The sequence below is a fragment of the Lynx canadensis genome, chromosome D4 (genome assembly GCF_007474595.2).
Source record: "Lynx canadensis isolate LIC74 chromosome D4, mLynCan4.pri.v2, whole genome shotgun sequence".
NCBI classification, from domain to species: domain Eukaryota; kingdom Metazoa; phylum Chordata; class Mammalia; order Carnivora; family Felidae; genus Lynx; species Lynx canadensis.
In genome coordinates this window covers 42,451,411-42,469,282 of record NC_044315.2, presented here as the reverse complement: position 1 = coordinate 42,469,282, position 17,872 = coordinate 42,451,411, and the positions used below count along the sequence as shown (strand labels likewise).

Below are 17,872 nucleotides of genomic sequence, written 5' to 3'. Positions count from 1 at the left end.
TTTAAGTTCTTAGCATTCATTGGGCCCTTTAAAAAATAACCTTGTTCTTTTCTTTGACAGCTCCTTTAATATGGGAGCTCATAACAGGTCCTCTGTAGCTGGGCCTAGGAATTGACAGTGTGGTCACATCTCCACATAGCCTTGTTAAGTTTACTTCACCTACCATCACCCAGAGTTAGAAGTGGAAGCTTTGGGCTGCCACTCTCTTCAGCATTAAGGCCTTCCTATGTCATTATTGCCATCCCCATGGGATCAGGCAGTCTGAATACTAGTTCTTAATTTGGTTAATAAGATGGCCTTAAAATATGAGCCTTGAAAGTGCCCCCATAGTTCCATCCAGACCACGAGAAGCTGTCTTGAAAACACAGACTTGAGATAATCCTGGTTGACTAAGCCCTGGCTCAGCCTTTGCAGAATAGGACTCAGGACGTTCCAGGATATATGTTATAGACCATATGGTCTCAAGAAAATCTCAATTTTTGGTCATGTCATTCTTACTGTCTACTTATTTATAGCAAAGGGAAAATTTTCTCTTTAAGACCCATCAGACCCATAAGAAAAATAAAATGGGACAGTTGCCTCACTGAACTTTTCCTTTCTCATTCCATCTAGTTTAGTTCTGCTTCTGTTTCCACTTCAGTTAGTTTATTCTGTGATTAGTCTTAGAACAAGTGTTTGGGGTAGGTCCAACATCCCCAGTGGTGGTCCACAGAGTTGCCTGCTCATTTCAGTATTTCACTTTTGTAAAAAGGCATTTACTATACTCCAATAAAAATAAGGAATTCAGGTGGTTCTGAATCTAGTGAGTATATTATTAATGTTCTCTAAGACTCCCTCAAATAAATATTAAGTTCTTCCTGGAAACTGGGGTCATGATACTTTTGTTTCATTTGATATTGACTCATGAGATTATTTGGTGCAAGGTCTTGCTATTAGTTTCCCTTTGAATGTACAGAACTACGATTACACAGGTACGGTCATATCTGAATGTGTAACATTACAAACAATGGAGTGCCTTACTGGCTCAATATGGTTGAATGCACATGTGTCTCTTTCTGGACTCACTGTTCTGTACAGATCATCTTTTTTCCTATCATGGCATCAGTAGCACACTATATTAATTACTGTAACTTTGTTTTATATCTAGGAAGTGTAAGTCTTCCAAATTTGTTGTTGATCTTCAAGAAGAAATATCTCTTTGCATTTCCACATAAGTTTTATGTTTGTCAATTTTCACACATTAAAAAAAAACAAAAACAAAAACAAACTTCTTGAGGTTGTAGTTGAAACCACCCTAAACGCATGTCAATTTAGGGAGAAATGACATCTTCACAATGCTGAGTTTTCCAACATAGAAACACAGAGTATCTCTTCACTTTTTAAGGTTTTTATTTTTCCTCAAGCATGTTTCATAATTTTCTGTACAGAGATCTTGTATAATTCTTGGTAGATTTATATCTATGGATTTGGCTTTTTGCAAATGATTTTTTAAATTCCTTTTTTCTAATTATTACTGGTATACAGAAATAAAGTGATTTTTTTAAGATTGATGTTATATTCAGTAACTCTATTAAATTAACTATTAATTCTAACAGTTTACCTGTGATTTTTCTGTATTTTCTCCATTCATGTCACAGGTAACTGTTTTTAAAACCGTTTTTAAAAAATTATTTGTGGGTGGGAGGGGGGCTAGATGGGTGATGGGTATAAGGAGGGCACTTGTGATGAGCTATCGTATGTAAGTGAAGAATCACTGAATTCTACTGCTGAAATTAATATTTCACTGTATGTTAAGCTTTAAATTAAAAAAATAGTTAAACCCACAGAAGTTAATAAAGGCCTCAACCACAAGAAAAAAGAGATTCTTTCTCTCTCTCTACCCCTCTACTCCACTTGCGCTCTCTCTAAAAACAAACAAATAAAAGAAAAAAAAAGAATTGATCTGTAATACTCTAACTCATGTAGCTGGCAAAAAATATTATTTTCATGTTAGAGCAGTTCACATATAGAACTCAGTATTTTAGATTAAAACTGTTCATGTTAGATCAGAACACCTACTAGACTATTGGCCTCAGCATGGAAGAATACAAATGCACCCAATATATTAAAAAACATGTTTATTTTCTCAGAAGATCAGGAAATACATATTCTGTAGGCACTACTCCCCTACCTTACCACCCCTGCCCCCTGCCCCGACACAGAGAAAAGAATGCTGGCTTTGGCCAATCTGTATTTCCCTAGTTCTTTCTCTTTAAGCATGAAAGACAAGAAAAGACTGGTTCAAATGACTTATTTTATTTGTCTCTCTGGACATCATATTCTTCTGATATCACCAGTGATGATATCTCGCATGACTTGTAGAAGACTTCCTCTCCCCACTCCCTTATCCTCTCTCCCGAATCGCCTTCTTCCTAGGGCTACCCAGAAGCTCCCCGTGTCCAGGGTAGGTCACTTCTCACTAAGGAGACTTCCCTTGCTCACAGGGAGGGAGATCTGAGGTGGCAAGTGGGTCTGGTCTGGCTGCATCAGACGACAATGGAGACTGAAAGAAGACCCAGTCCACCCACTGTCAGACCCATCAGAACAACAGACACAAAATAAAGCACCAGGGCCTCTGGTTTTGTCTTCAGCAATATTTATTGGAAACGGCGATGCTTCCTGTGGTAAGAGGTTTATACATTAAGCAGTAAGATTTGCCTTTCACTCCACATGACCCACTACCGCAGGCAGCACATCCGAAGCAGCACATTAAACCTCTGAAAGAATCTGTACAGCTAGATAAATAGAACTCTGGATACCTAACAGGACTTAATGACTGATACCAAAAAAAAAAAAAAACAAAAAAAACAAAAAAAACAAAAAAAAAAAAAACCCAGAAGAACAAAAAACCACTCATAAGCTTACACACGGCACTGTACACACAACGCGAAGATGGAACAGAAGGGACAGAAAGTAATGACTGAGTTGGGAAAAACTTTTGCATCTGCAGCCACACATCTTACTTAAACTGCTAAGCACAAAAATCATCTTTATTTGGTCCTCATTGAGGGCAGAATATGCACAAATGATGTTCAAAGAACACAAGGTGGAAGTGAAAAGGAAAGACAATTGCTGTTTCTTGGTCTAGGAACTAGTGGAAAAATGGTTTCTTGTGTTTTTCTCTTGTGTCTCTGTGCCAAACGGACTCATGAAACATGTAATTCATAAATAAAACTGAAGTGAAGTGATTTTTGTTCCCTCTTCCCTGTACCTTCAGAAATGGCCGAAATATATACATCGTTTCTCTGCAGCAAGAAATTTAAGCTTGGAAACCAGATGTCTTCCCAATTCCTCATAATGGAGAATCTCTTCTCTTCAGCCCCTCTCACAATATGCTGATTGCCAACTGTCACTGTAGTACTTAGAAATAACAGCGGGAGTCCCCCTCTGGCTTTATTAGCAGGGTGAGAAGAAAACTTGCTGTCCCTCAGAAACACGCATATGTGAGAGGAACAAAGGTGACAGTTTTCAGAAAAGGTTTTTAACTCGCACTCAACACTTTCCTACCTATAGCATCAAGGGACTAATTCATTCAGACCAGAAGACAAGTTGCTGGTGAGGGAGGCTTTCTTCCACAATTCTGTGACTCACATATTTGGGAGGGGCAATGTGAAAGCAAGAACTTTCTCCTATTGAAACGGAGAACCTGAGACCTTGAGATGGCCCCTGGGTGATAGACAGTATCTTCAGTAGGATGTTTTTTCTGTGATGTGGCTCACGGTCATATTCTAAGAAGCCACAACCTCCTGAGAACTGTGTAAACAGCAGTTCCATGACTACTGGCTGGTCTCAGATGGTGTTTAAAAAGCACATGCCATGCCCACCAGCCTAAGAAGATACCACCCATCACCATGACTCTTGTGGGATCACACAAGTCAACCAAAGATACTCGGTGGGGCTTGATGACCTGGACCACTGCGGCCTGCACTTGGGATGTGTTGTAAGCAGCATTACCAAAGCAGTGGTTAAACTTAACTATCTGGGTCAAGAGGAGGTAAGCCTGCCAGCCTAACATCCTAATGAGGCAGGGCAACCAGAATCTCCACATAGTTGATGGGGAAGAAGCCTGACTGGCCATGAAGCATCCCCTCATACCAGTTCTCATCAATTTGGTTAGTGAGTGTGATGATATCACCCTCTTTAAAACCCAACTCCCCTTCATTTTCAGGTTCAAAGTCGTACAGAGCTCGGCAGCAGGGCTGATCCATTGGGGCACCTGGAAGTGAAAGCAGGAGAGAAGAACACAGAAAGACAAGGGGTATTTAAGTCACATATCTACCACCTGCTGCACCTGCCCGGCTTGCTGTCCCCCTTGATTCCTCCCTCACTCCTCTTCCTGCTGAAGCTTCCTCTTGCGGCTCATGCCGAGTCCACTGCATGGCATCTGCTCTTTACCAGTCTTCAGAAGCTTTCTCAGATTTCTGGAAGTTGTTCGATGCCTGCTTCCATGTCCAGTATGAAAAATAGCCTCATCTACGTTTGTAACACATGCGCCACAGTCCATCAAGTTTTGCCTTCCTGATGATGTCCAGAGATGGGAGACCCAGTGACTTAGGGAGTTTTAATGAGATTTAGGTCAATAATATAACAAGGCCAGAACCCTTTCCATGTTAGCATTTTAAAATCTCTGCCCATGTGAAAGAGTCAAGTTAATTACATGAAGAATGCTTGGCAACCACAGAATAACAGTGCAGTTTTCACTTTTGAAAGATAAAGACTCCAGCCTCTGCGAAACTGCTGTAATGTGGTGAAAACAAAACAATATAAGACACCGGGTTCAAGTTCATATTCTGGGTGACCTTGCACAAGGCACTTATTTCCCTTTCAGTTTCTTTGTCTAACATTAGAATTCACAGCAGAACTTACTCCACACTACTACTGTGGCTATTAACTGAGATCACGTAAAAATTATATAACTTTGTAAATTGTTACATATACAAATAATAGGAGTACATCAGAGTTCTGGCGTACAAAATATAATGTACTCTACCTTGAGTAAAATAATGAAGAATGGAATTGTATCTTAAAAGTGATCTGTTTTAAGTGAGCATATATATTTTATACAGCATGTATCCACATAGGCACATCAACTCAGATAAGTGCATACACCTCCCGTGTCTTCTAGATGGCTTGAAAGGGAAACAACATAACCTATTTTTTTTTTTTTTACTTAAAGCAGAAAATGAGCAAGTCTCCAAAGAAAGGGTTAAACATGCGGTTGGCTTCTGAACAGGGAGAAGCAAACTAGTCACAACAGACATGACTAGTGCTTGTGGCCAGCTAGCTTCTAAGAGCCACTGCTGTTTATAATACCTGACCCTGGGGGCTCCGAGAAGCCAAGGGGAACGCAGAGGGCAGAGGGCGCTGACTGTCACCACACACCTGTTTTCCTTCATGGTCTCCTGAAAGCATCTCACAAAGCATTTCTTACCACAAAACATCAGCACTGGGCTACAGGGAAAATAGGAGACACTGCATATCTTTGAAGTCCACATCCAGTTTTAAGAGAGTTTCCACTTCTTCAACCAGGTAAATGTTAAGGTTGAAAACACCTCAAGCACAGGTTTTTACCTAATCTGTGTGTAGGGGGTGGAGAGCAATGGTGCCAACTGAAAGAATATATTACTGGGTATACATCAATATTCCTGATAGAAAATAAATTTTAGCTTTTACTGTACCAACCTCAGTTACACGGCATAATGAGTTGGTTGAAGGTTGCGGAAGGAGAGGAAGAGAGCAGATGTTGAGATGAGAAATACATTCATCTACAGATATATTCAGCCATTTGCTCCCATGACTTAAGAAATCCAATTGGACATGTTCCTGGAGCTGCTGTCTGTGGGTTATATGTGAGTGTATGTGGGCACGCCCTGTCAGGGGCATTTTCTCTCATGCGTTCTGGAACACAGAGAGTAAAACAGGGGAAAAAAAGATATTGCTGGCACCAAATTGGCTCATTAAGGTGACAACACAAGAGAAGGTCCAAATCAAATGTGTTACTTAAGAGGTTAATGTGTGCTAATGATGGAGAGGGAGAGAAAAGGGGACAAAGAAAGTTTCCTAGAGGAGACAAGAGGGAAAAGGAGGAAAGAAATGATCAATGAGAAAAGAAGGAAGGAGTGCTTTGAAAGAGTTTCTACCTGACAAAACCATCCTGTAAGAAATATATCACTGTACAGTTCTTGTGCAGCCCGACTGGACTGCACCTAGAATTTACGGACAAGTGCCAATGGGAGGTGCCCAAGGCTCTTATAATGGGGTCTGCAGGTCTCAGCTCCTTACCTGCAGGTTTGGGTGTACTGGTGTGTGAGAGGCCCCCGTTGGGCTGAGTACTGTCTCCAGTCGGAAACTCCAGGCTCATTCGTGGTTTAGGCTGATACTCCCTTCTAGGCTGAGATGAAGCTTGCCTTATTCTGCATTAAAAAGAAAAGGTGGGGAGGGGGATAAGAGTATGTAGCCAATTAAGAAGCAAAAAGAAAAGCAGTGATATCCAGGAAGGCTACCAATGTGGAGCAGGGAAAATCTCAAAAGAACCCATAGCCGTCTTATCTGTAGGAGGTCTCTGCTTTCAGTGGTGTCCCTCTGGTCATACCCTCACCATCTTCAACCTTTCTCTCAATCCCTCCCTCATTTATTCAGAGCTCCCTGTGAAAATGTGCTGGGAACCCAAAAATGAATGAGACACAGTTCTTGCCCTCAAGCAGCTTATGGTGTGTAAGGGAGATGGAACATAACTGAGTACCATACACTGTGGTAAGTGCGGTTATGGAGATACATACAAAATGCTACAGGAACATGGGGGTGGGAGTGGGCAGGAGTCTACCTGCCCAAAGAAAGGCTTATGGAAGGAGAGAAAACACAGCTAAGAGTCATTTCCAGATGAACAGTCCTTTCCAGAAGAACTCAAGAGCTTGAAAAGATTTGGAAGGAGGAAATACCCTGAGAAGAGTGAGCAGTTTGAGATACAAGAAGGGGAAAGAAATGAGGGAAGACAGGAGGAAAGTGGAAAGGTGTAGACAATAAATATATTCCGTACACCCCCAAGTATTCTCCATAGTCTCAGATGCATATGGAGCAAAGTGTACAGATTTGCAAGGACAGGGAGAGGTTAAGATATGGTGACTGTAGAATGATACTGACTTTGAACATATTTCAGAGAGATAAAAGGAAAATGGCCCTTCTGCTCAACAGATGTCACAAAGACATATAATACTTCTTTAGTATGTCGAAGTGCATGCTTTTAGATCTTTCTCGAGGTTTCCGAGTGTTACACACATTTCCATGAGGGTGCATGGAGGAAAGCTGCACAATGTGACATGTGTTACAGTAAGGACCTCTAAGCTGTGCAGGTTGGGACCTTGCAACTCCAGGGAGCCCCATTCACAAGACTACCCTCACAGTGGGGTGCACCTGAGGAGATGGAACAGGCACACGAAAGCTGTCCCTCTGACAGTGGAGGGTTCTTACATGGTGTGAAAAGATACAGGCTTTCAAACAGATTATGCCTGCCTGGCAAACCCTGGTGACACCACGGTGTGACCCTGAGCTAGTTACTTGATCTCCCTGGGCTCCCACCTTTAGGTGAAGCTAATTATACTTAGTTTACAGAGCTGTTTCATAAGACAGGTGATGATATGCCTCCAGTACGCACACAGAGTATCTGCTCAGCAAATCACATCCATTATCCTCGGTAGCACCCGGCTTCCCATCTGTGGTGGCCAACACACAATCCAAGCATTGACTTCTCACAAACACAAGAGTACACTCAAGGGAACAAAGTAAAACAAAGCACAAGACCCACAAAAGTCAAGACAAATAATCCACAAAGTGCCTATGCAGAATCAAAACTTTTGGCACAAGTTTTACTTAAAATGGACTCCATTATTTCCATTTCTTTACCCATCATTTCATAGGAAGAAAATGGAAGTGTAAAATTCAGGAAATGCTGAGATACCTTTCTTCCAGTCTGACAGTGACTTGCTGCAGGATCTGGACCGCCTGCTTGTGGTATTCCAGCTGGGCTTGGACGAGTGCAGACAGCTGGCTCACCTGTTCGATCTGCAGGCCGATGGGGTGGGGGTGGGGGGGGGAGACACACCTTAGTTACCAGGTTACCATCGTTAAGCAACCACTCCTGCCCCAGCACATATATGACAGAGCTGCCCTGACACACAACCCCAATCTCCAGCCCCAGGAGATATTTCAGGTTCCATATCAGTTAAGGATAAGAAGCATCCATATGCTTGGAAACACCAATACCACAAGGAGTAGTTAGGAATCCAACTGAAGATCACATACAACTCTCACTGAAAGTCTCATTCTTAGCTACAAACTTCCAGCTGGATTTGGCTAATTTTATTGATTTCTTATAGGAAAAAGATACATTGACCAAAGGACTCTTGGCTCCCTGTACTTTTCATGCTCTGTCAATATATTAGTGTTGTTAATAAAAATGTGAATACTGATTTGTCACAGGGGGAAGCATGGAGGTAGTGTGTTAGGATGGAAAACGTTTTGTCCTCTTTCAATCTATCTGCAATGTAAAGAGGCTGGGTCAATGCTTGGGTGCATTTCAGCTCTAATATTCTAGGCATCCTCAGTTACTCTTCATTTTGTGTCTCAGGCTGTGACCTAGCTGAGTATTTCCCTCCAAGTCAGCAGAGGCAATGCTATTCCATAAGTTTTGGGGTGGAATGGGGCCCTGGGTGGAATGGGGCCCTGGGAAGGAACACTGTGATTCAGGTCACACCTCGCGCCTAGAGCATCCTTCTTTAGCAGGCAGGTGGAACACCAGTTGTTTCACATAAAGAAAAACCTACACTGTGTCTCTGGGTGGTGGGAAAATCCAGGTATGTTTAACACGACTCCCCTATCACCAGTCAGGGCAAGGCGGGTAAGTGATAAGCACATAAAGGCTCTGTAAACATCTTAGAAGAAGTTGGTCGGCAAATGATAGGGCCAGAGGTGAGAGTGAGCAAGAGCTTGAAAGCTGTTTAGCAGGTTTTATTACATGAGCAGTCAGAAGTCCTCATGGCTATGAGGCTGAAAGGACTCAATGGAATATAATTTCTAAAGCCACAAATAATAATTTGGTGCTCTGGAAATGTAAAAATAAATTTAAACTTCGTTATACATGCCCCCAAATACAGTATCTGTGCTACAATCATCAAACTCAATTGAAATTAGTTTTTGAAAGAAAATATCAACTTTACTTCAAAATACAGAACATCTTAACCTATACTGGGACCCTCAATTCTAAATGCATTTTAGGTGATATTCTTTTATAATCTGAAGCCAATTTGCCAAATATTTCAACAAAGTATTTTAAGCTACTGAACCTTTACATGAATCATCAGAAAGATTCTTCATCTTCTCACCACTGGTAATTCTTTAAGGTCATTAGGAGTCAAACATCTAGTTAGATCAAACCATGATAATCAGGAAAAAAAACCTTACCATTTCTTGATCTACTTTATTTTTTCAATTTTTTTAAAAGAAATAACTATCGGGGCGCCTGGGTGGCGCAGTCGGTTAAGCGTCCGACTTCAGCCAGGTCACGATCTCGCGGTCCACGAGTTCGAGCCCCGCGTCGGGCTCTGGGCTGATGGCTCAGAGCCTGGAGCCTGTTTCCGATTCTGTGTCTCCCTCTCTCTCTGCCCCTCCCCCGTTCATGCTCTGTCTCTCTCTGTCCCAAAAATAAATAAACGTTGAAAAAATTTAAAAAAAATAAAAAATAAAAAAAAAAATAAAAGAAATAACTATCTGCTGAAGTTCTCAACATATAGTGTAATCAGATATGCACATTTTAAATTACATAACCCTTTAACATAATCTTGAGTCTCAACGGCAAGATTAAATTAGAAACCACAGGACAGTCACTCACATCCATCTCTAAGAGATTAAACATGCTTGACTCAGCAATTTCTTTAGATTCATCAAATTTCTCCAGAGCCTGACGGAGCTCTTCATCTGGAATCTTGCCTTGTCGTTTTTTCTTATAATCAAAGTCCAGGCGTCGACCCTCCAACTTCTTTAGATGATGCTGAAAAAGTCAAGGGCGGCAATATGCTTTGAAAGGATTCATGGAAAGGGCCTATTTTTAGTCTACTTCTCTGTCATGCCTATTAGCCTCCAAAATAAGACAGGCTAAGTTCTAAAATATCATGTTACCAGAAAAATAAAGAAACCTGCAACAGTGGGGCAAATGCTTCCAAAGACTAAATGTGGAGAAGCATCTTTAAAAACAATTAAGAGTAAGAAAGAAATTGTGGGAATTACCAGTGCCCTTTATTTTCTGACCTTGCTGGGCCAAAACCAAGCTGGGCATATGTGCATACCGCCTCACATGTGGAAAACACTGCTACATAGAACCCACAAGTTCCCATCTTCAAGAGAAATGGTAGCTTGCAAGAAGGCAGGGGGAAAAACACTTCCCTTGAAAAGAAGTGAAAAAGACTGGCATTCTTGTTTTTTGAGTCCTAGAACATTAATGCTGGAAGGGACTTATCTTTGAGGAAATCAGTCTGTTAGAATCACATAAGTTGCTTATCAGAAATATGGATTACTGATCACCTGCATTAGCATATCCAGGGCCAGCATCTAGTAATCTCTATCTTAACCCTTAGCCCTTGGTGACCGATGTAGCTTTCAGGGAACCACTGATGAGTTTAAGTCTCCCATTTGGTAGATGATTAAAAAAGTGGAAAAAACCTAACTCAGAAGGGACAATAGACGGGGTCTAATGCCCCACAGTGCTCTTCAATCCCTCCGTGCATCCTTCCCCACTGCCTGGCCACCCAACGTCTGCCCAACACATCTAGTGACAAAGTGGGAGAGTCGTTTCCCACTGCTACAAAGTGTCTTTTGCAAAGAGCTGCAGTGTTGCATTACTAATGGGTGGGAGGAAACGCTAAACTTCCCTGATCCTGGGCGTGTATGGAAAGAAAGGGAGGGAGATGAAAACAGAGTTGGGAGCGGGAAAGAAATGAGAAGCAAAAGAGGAAGAAAAATATCCTAGACCTTCCCTTCCACTGTATACCCTGCCTGCAATCCACACCCTGATCCAAGTTAAATGTTTGCTCCTTTGGAAGGGATAGTCTTAAAACACACTTGAACTTGCAGTCAGGGTAGAGTATTGGAGGTGGGGTTAACATTGTAGATTTAGAGTGAGTCTGCCACTTACTAACTGCAATCTTGAGCAAGTGATACGGGGGAGGAGACTAGAGAAAAAGCCGTGTAAGGGATTTCAAGCTGTAGATGACCACATTACAATAAAGTTAAATTTCAGAGAGGTTCCATAAATATTTGTTGAAGGAATGAATGAGTAAACATTATACACACAGATGGAGGCAAAGCCAGGTGAACTTTATTTATTTGGAAGAGCTCACTCTTCTCCATGTTTTATAAAGAGGATAGTTGGTTATTCTTCCTCAGTCCTAACAATCATCATGAAAATATGAAAACATGTGTTTATAGAATGACAGTATAGCTATTTACCTAAGCTAACAACGGATACATCTAACAACTGTTTTAGAGGGTGAAATCAGCCCAGAAAGACATAATTAATAACACTGGATAGTATCAGGGAAGGATATTATTCTTCTGGAGAAAAAAAAAAAAAAGCTTGAAAAACCTGAAGACTGAATGTGGAAAAGTCAAATGTAATATTCATAAAAGGCCCAATCATAATAGTGGGGCAAAAGAACTGCATTTCCGGTTAATCTCAATTTGTCTAGCTGGGTTGTTTTTAATTCAAACCTGACCGCACATGATAAGCTTAAAACAAAAGTTTTGTGAAGAAAAAGGACACCTACATCTGCACATTCAAACTGCTTGCTTCCTAAAGGACTGGTTGCAGATACCTGAATTTCTCTCAGATCTTTGTCATGAAGGTTCTGAAGGGGGTCAATGAAGTTTTGCTTCACCTCCATGTCCAATGAGTCTTTCACCTCCGAGAGCTCCCGCATGGCCTCCCCCACTTCACCAAGGGCTGGGCCTGGAAGGGGAGAATGAGTCTGTTTCACGTTAAAGGACAAAGGTGAAATGTATATGCGGTCACAGGGCCACCACAGGTGAAAACCCAGGGACTACTGCCTGTCTTGCGAGGACAATGGAGATGAGAGGCATTACATAATGCCCTCTAGAGAGCAGTGTGTTTCCACCTAAGACAGTCCATACAGTACAAATTCAATGCTACCAAGGGGGAGGTATCTCTTATTATGAAGAACATAACATTTTGTTTTTCCTTTAAAAAGCAATTTTGGAAGCTCTCTACCCTCCCTTGTCAGTACGGGCTTTTCCTAATAGGGAACCTGTTTAAGGCCAATGCATTTAGCAGAAGCAAATATAAGGAACAGACATTTATTTGCTGAGACTTCCCATCATGAAGAAGTGAAAACAGAAGTGTTTAGTATGGTGACTGAGTCGGACAAGAGAGGGGTGAAGGAATTCATCTGGGGTGGTAGATCTCAGAGAAAGCTTATGGGGCAAGGTGTTACATCATACAGACTGTTCCCTCTGCCCTAATATTCAGTTATGTCAGACACACTCCACAGTGAGCTTCCAGGCATCTGGATGTGTTCACCAGCTACTGTAAAGATTAGGATCTCATCAGGGAAAAAGAAAATAACTAAAACCTCTACTAAGACAAATCACACTAAACATGAAATGACTCTGAAGACAAATTTTTGGCCCATGCATATAAGATCTAAAACAGAATCAAAATATAAAATGGTTTGAATAATTTCCTGCAGCGTCTTACTGGCACTAAGTCCCCACAGACAAATGAAAGAACAGAAGTGTGAGAAAGCACACATTACCAAAGTTGCAATCATCTCCAAGCTCTCTTCCAAACTTGAGCATGGCCTCTGCCAGCAGTGCTTCTGCCTGGGGATAGCCTGGCCCTTTCTCCTGGCCACGGATTTTTGACATGGTGTTGATCATGCTGAGTTTAGCTCTGGAAGCTGGGGGCAAAGAGATCACAGACGTTCACAATAGGCAATGTGATATAGCAGAGACAGGGCCGGATGGAGAATCAGACCTTAACTGGCCCATAAACCACCTCAGCTATGAACAATTACATCTGCACCTTCCTAGCTTTGGTGTCTTCATCTGTAATATGAGGAGGCTGGCCTACAGATTGATATAAACAGACTTTTTTTTTTTTAATCACCAAACTTTCCCTTTCTTTCAATACTTACAAGGAACTTAATAGAAAAAGCAAAGCTCTTCTGGGTGGAGATCCTACCCTCATGTGGTCTCCATCTTCCTGTGTACTTTTCCAATCCTCTCTTCACTGTGGTGGCTCTGGCAGTACCTCTGTGGAGCTGGGAGGCCCCATGGGAAGCATTTTGAAAACTACTGAATTATGCATTCTCTAAGTTTTAGGATTCAAGTTTATATTTCAATTCTAGGAGTCTATGGACAAAAGTAGGAAATTGTTAATTCTTGCCATGGGAGCCTTATGCCAAATTGTACTTACACCCGTTTTTTCAAAATCACTGTTCAACTAAGATTCTGATGGTAAACAGACCCATGAACAACAGAAATACTGAGTTCATTAAAAAGACTTAATCACTTCCCTAGAACATAATGGCTTCTGAGAATTAGTTTCATGCCACAAAGAGCACTTCAATTTCTTTTTTGCTATTGTTTTTATAAAAGATGCTTAGAAGCAACTCCAGTTTTCCTGGAAGAAAAAGTTTTTCTAACACAGTGTTAAAGAGAATTTCTTGATGCTAGGATACTAGATTTCCTCAGGTTCATTATTAGAGTTGGGCTGTACATTAGCCTAGGATTGTGCCCAGGATCCCATCTGCATGGAAACCCCTGAATGAACCACTGCCAAAGACACTTCCAGCATTATCAGTGGCCGATATTTAATCTTGAACATTTGTTTCAAATAGTTTTTAAAAAGTTTTTATTTCAACTCTAGTTAATATATAGTGTTATATTAGTTTCAGATGTACAATATAGTGATTCAACAGTTCCCTATAACATCCGGTGCTCATCACAACAAGTACACTCCTTAATCCCCATCACCTACTTAACTCACTGCCCCCTCCATCTCCCCTCTGGTAACCATTAGTTTGTTCTCTACAGTTAAGTCTGTTACTTGGTTTGCCTCTCTTTCTTCCCCTCTACTCATTTGTTTAATTTCTTAAATTCCATCTATGAGTGTAATCATATATTTGTCTTTCTCTAACTGCCTTATTTTGCTTAGCATAATACTCTCTAGTTCCATCCACATCAATGCAAATGGCAAGATTTCATTCTCTTTTATAGCTGAATAATATTCATATATATCACATCTTTTTTTCCCTCAGATCTAGGGTTAGGGATAGGGCCAGGGTGAGGATATGTGCCTGGTATCCTGCAGGTCAGGTCCCTACAGAGGGTGTTAGGGTTAGGGGTTAGGCTTTAGGGGTGAGGGTAGGGTTAGGGCTAGGGTTAAAGTATGTGCCTGGTATCCTGCAGTTCAGAGACCTCTCCAGAGGATAAAATCCCGAATTTATGCTAGAATGGGAATAGACATGTGAGCCATCTATTGAGCTGAGGCAAGGTGAGATTTAAGTTTTTATTTTAATTCCAGATAGCTAATATACAGTGTTGTATAGTTTCAGGTGTACAATATAGCTATTTAACACTTCCATACATCACAAATAGGCTTTTATTTAAATTTGGGATTCCAAGGTCAAAACTGGAGATGAGGACAGTTATCATGAGAGGACTCTTCCCAGCCTAGCCCCAGGGGTATATATTATAATGAACAAGGAAGATATGGTGCCTCCCTTTAGGAAGTTTACAGTGAACTAAGGGGAGCATCTATTTTAAAACAATTAGAATGAAGTGCATATACTAAGTGCCATGGTGGGGGATTATAGCAAGTTACAGAAGTACAGCATCACCTCAGTCTGGGGGCAGAGGGCATTGCAAAGAAGGATTCTGGAGGGAAGTATCTTTAAGCTTAGAATCACATAGTGACTAGCAGTTAGTTGAGCTAATAGTATATGCAAAGCCTGGTGGTAACTGGAAAAAAATATATATATATGTATATATAATTCAAATTTTCCTTACTCTGCTTTTCAAAGTATATATGTGTTAATTTTCAAAAATTGAAATTGCTACATGGTCACACATTTTTGAGGGAACAGTATTATTAGAGCATATTTTCAAAGCCTTTTCCAAAATAAGTCGTATCAGAGATGCCGGAAGGAACACGGTCCCTGCCCTCAGTGTGCTCACAGTATAGTGAGGTGTGAAATAAACAGACAGTGGCAACAAACATAAATGCAATGATGGCTAATGTGTACAAGGTACTGGGGGAGTACAGAGAAGAAGCCATAAAAGCACAAATAAAAGTGAAATAAGCAAACATCAGACAATAAGAATTATAGAATGAATAGAAGGAAAGAAGATAAATGGAGGCCAATGAAATACAGTGCGGAAATCACACATGGTAGTTAATCCCTTCAAATCCTGTTTTGACTACACTCTGAAGACTTACTCCTTTTACAAAAGTTGGTATTGATTTGTGCTTATAGCTTGGTTCTGTTAAAAGTCCTCTTGTGGTTAAGTAATGACCAGAAGTAATTGAAATGGTTTAATACTGTGGCTGATTTTCAAAGTCATCATTCTTATTCTTCTAATTACTTAAAAATATCTTGGAAATTTTCTACATTTTCATGAAAAGGGTAAAGAAAACCATACCTATTAGTTTATTTCTTCAAATCCTCTAAAATATCTATTGATCCACATATTATTCTCCATACTATGAAAAGGCTGGCTTTTAAATTCATTCACAAACTCCTTAAATATTTATCAAGAATCTCTAGTTAGTAAAATTTCTGTGTTCTTGAAAACGATCATCAGACCTCTGAATTCATCATCTTTAAATATAACATAATTGTATTCAAATGATTTTTTTAAAGCTGTATTTTAAGAAACAGAAAGTAAACCTGGAAAATACAAATTTCAGACATTAGAATTCGTATAGTATGGTCTCTTCTCTTTCAAATTATCTTTTTTGCTTTCTCATAAATTTTCTCACAAATTTTTACAATCTCTGAGGCTACAGCCCCATATTTACTGTTCCAGCTTTGCTATCCTAGTTCAAGTTGCCCCCACTGGGTTTACTGCTGAAACAGCTTGTCAACAGTAATCCCTCCCCTGGTCCATGGGAACAGGATCCTGGTATGCCGATGGGTGTATCTCCCAGATGGGTTAGCATAACCCCGTGTACACTGTGGATGTTTAACACATGCCCACTGAAGGAAGAATAAATGAAAGAAGAGATTAACTTGAAAACTAGTAGAATATCATGGCAATGGTTTCCATAAGTAGACTCTGCTCACATCCATTGGCTCATGTGCCTAAGAGCCTATAAAAGCATAACAGAGAATGAGAAATAGAAAACTTGTTTCTTTTTGTTGAAAAATAAAAGATTTTGGGGCGCCTGGGTGGCGCAGTCGGTTGAGCGTCCGACTTCAGCCAGGTCACGATCTCGCGGTCCATGAGTTCGAGCCCCGCGTCAGGCTCTGGGCTGATGGCTCGGAGCCTGGAGCCTGTTTCCAATTCTGTGTCTCCCTCTCTCTCTGCCCCTCCCCCGTTCATGCTCTGTCTCTCTCTGTCCCAAAAATAAATAAAAACGTTGAAAAAAAAATTAAAAAAAAAAAAAAAAGAAAAATAAAAGATTTTTTAGGAGAGAAGGGAAGACATCTATCTGACTCAGCTTAGAATAGGCTTCTATACTGAAAACAGGACATTAGGGCCTGTCCATATAGTGAACAATGAGATTTCCTCTACCCACTTCCCCTAATTGTCGCCCAGAGAACTGGCAGCCAGGTTAGTATTCTTCCAGGTAGGGAACTAGAAAATTTTTCTAGGGGGAATACAAATAATCCAAAAGAAGAGACCTACAGACACTGGTAGCTGTTAAGTACCGAATACACCAATCCAGGCTATTCAGCCTAGAAAGAAGCTATTACAGTTTATAAGCCCCTACTAACTCCCACACAGCTTTACTGCCATACACTTAAGTGGAAAAATATAGACACCAACACCAGATTTTGAAAAAGGTTTCTAACATAAAGGAACCAAAATAAATAAGGCAATTACAGGAAACAAACCATTCTTGGAGGGAAAAATAACTATCATTAATATTCTCAGGTGTCTAAGACACTTTGTCCATGAAATAAAAAAAGAAACAAAGAAGAATTCTTAGGAATTAAAATATAATTTAAGTTTAAATACGAACTTAAGTAAAATATAAAATTAAAAATCATGGACACATAAAGTTGAGGCAAATTACCCAAAAAATCGTACAAAATTTTAAAACTAGAGAGAAAATCAGAAAGAAAGCATAAAATCAGGATCAGTCCAAGAGGTCTAATGACTGAATAACAGAAGTTCCAAAAAGAAAAAAACACAAAGAAATATAAGGGTAATAGATTCTTTTTAAAAGTTAAAGAAAATTTCTGAGAACTGATGAATGTGTGTTTCCTGATTGGAAGAGGCCACTGAATGCCTAACACAATGGATAAAAGGGTCCACGTGGAGGGCCATTAATAAGAAATTTCACTGAGAACACAAAGAAGTTCCTAAAACCTTTCAGAGAGGAAAAAATAGGTTATATACAAATATCAAGAATTAGAAGGTAATTGAACATGAGAATATCATGAAAAAACATGAGAAATTTCCAGGTAAACAATGTAGTGATGACTAAAAATTTCTTAAATAATATATAATTCTATATTCAAATTATCAATGAAGCATGAAGGTAGAATGATGACATTTTCAGACACACAAAGAAGGATTCTCATCATTTTTCTTCCCA

The 17,872-nt window shown here is 40.2% G+C and overlaps 1 protein-coding gene across 1 annotated transcript in view; it reads right to left on the bottom strand.

Annotated features, from left to right (window-relative positions):
• Positions 1-2,618: 2,618 nt before the first annotated feature.
• The window catches only part of SH3GL2 (SH3 domain containing GRB2 like 2, endophilin A1), a 215,220-nt gene continuing 199,966 nt past the window's right edge, over positions 2,619-17,872 (bottom strand). The window contains exons 4-9 of the mRNA XM_030294159.1: positions 12,858-13,001; positions 11,901-12,034; positions 9,923-10,081; positions 7,994-8,097; positions 6,322-6,452; positions 2,619-4,255 (exon numbers count right to left, since the gene is read on the bottom strand). Coding sequence (XP_030150019.1) covers positions 4,056-4,255; positions 6,322-6,452; positions 7,994-8,097; positions 9,923-10,081; positions 11,901-12,034; positions 12,858-13,001 — 872 coding nt within the window. The 3' untranslated portion in view covers positions 2,619-4,055. The remainder of the gene's footprint in view (positions 4,256-6,321; positions 6,453-7,993; positions 8,098-9,922; positions 10,082-11,900; positions 12,035-12,857; positions 13,002-17,872) is intronic.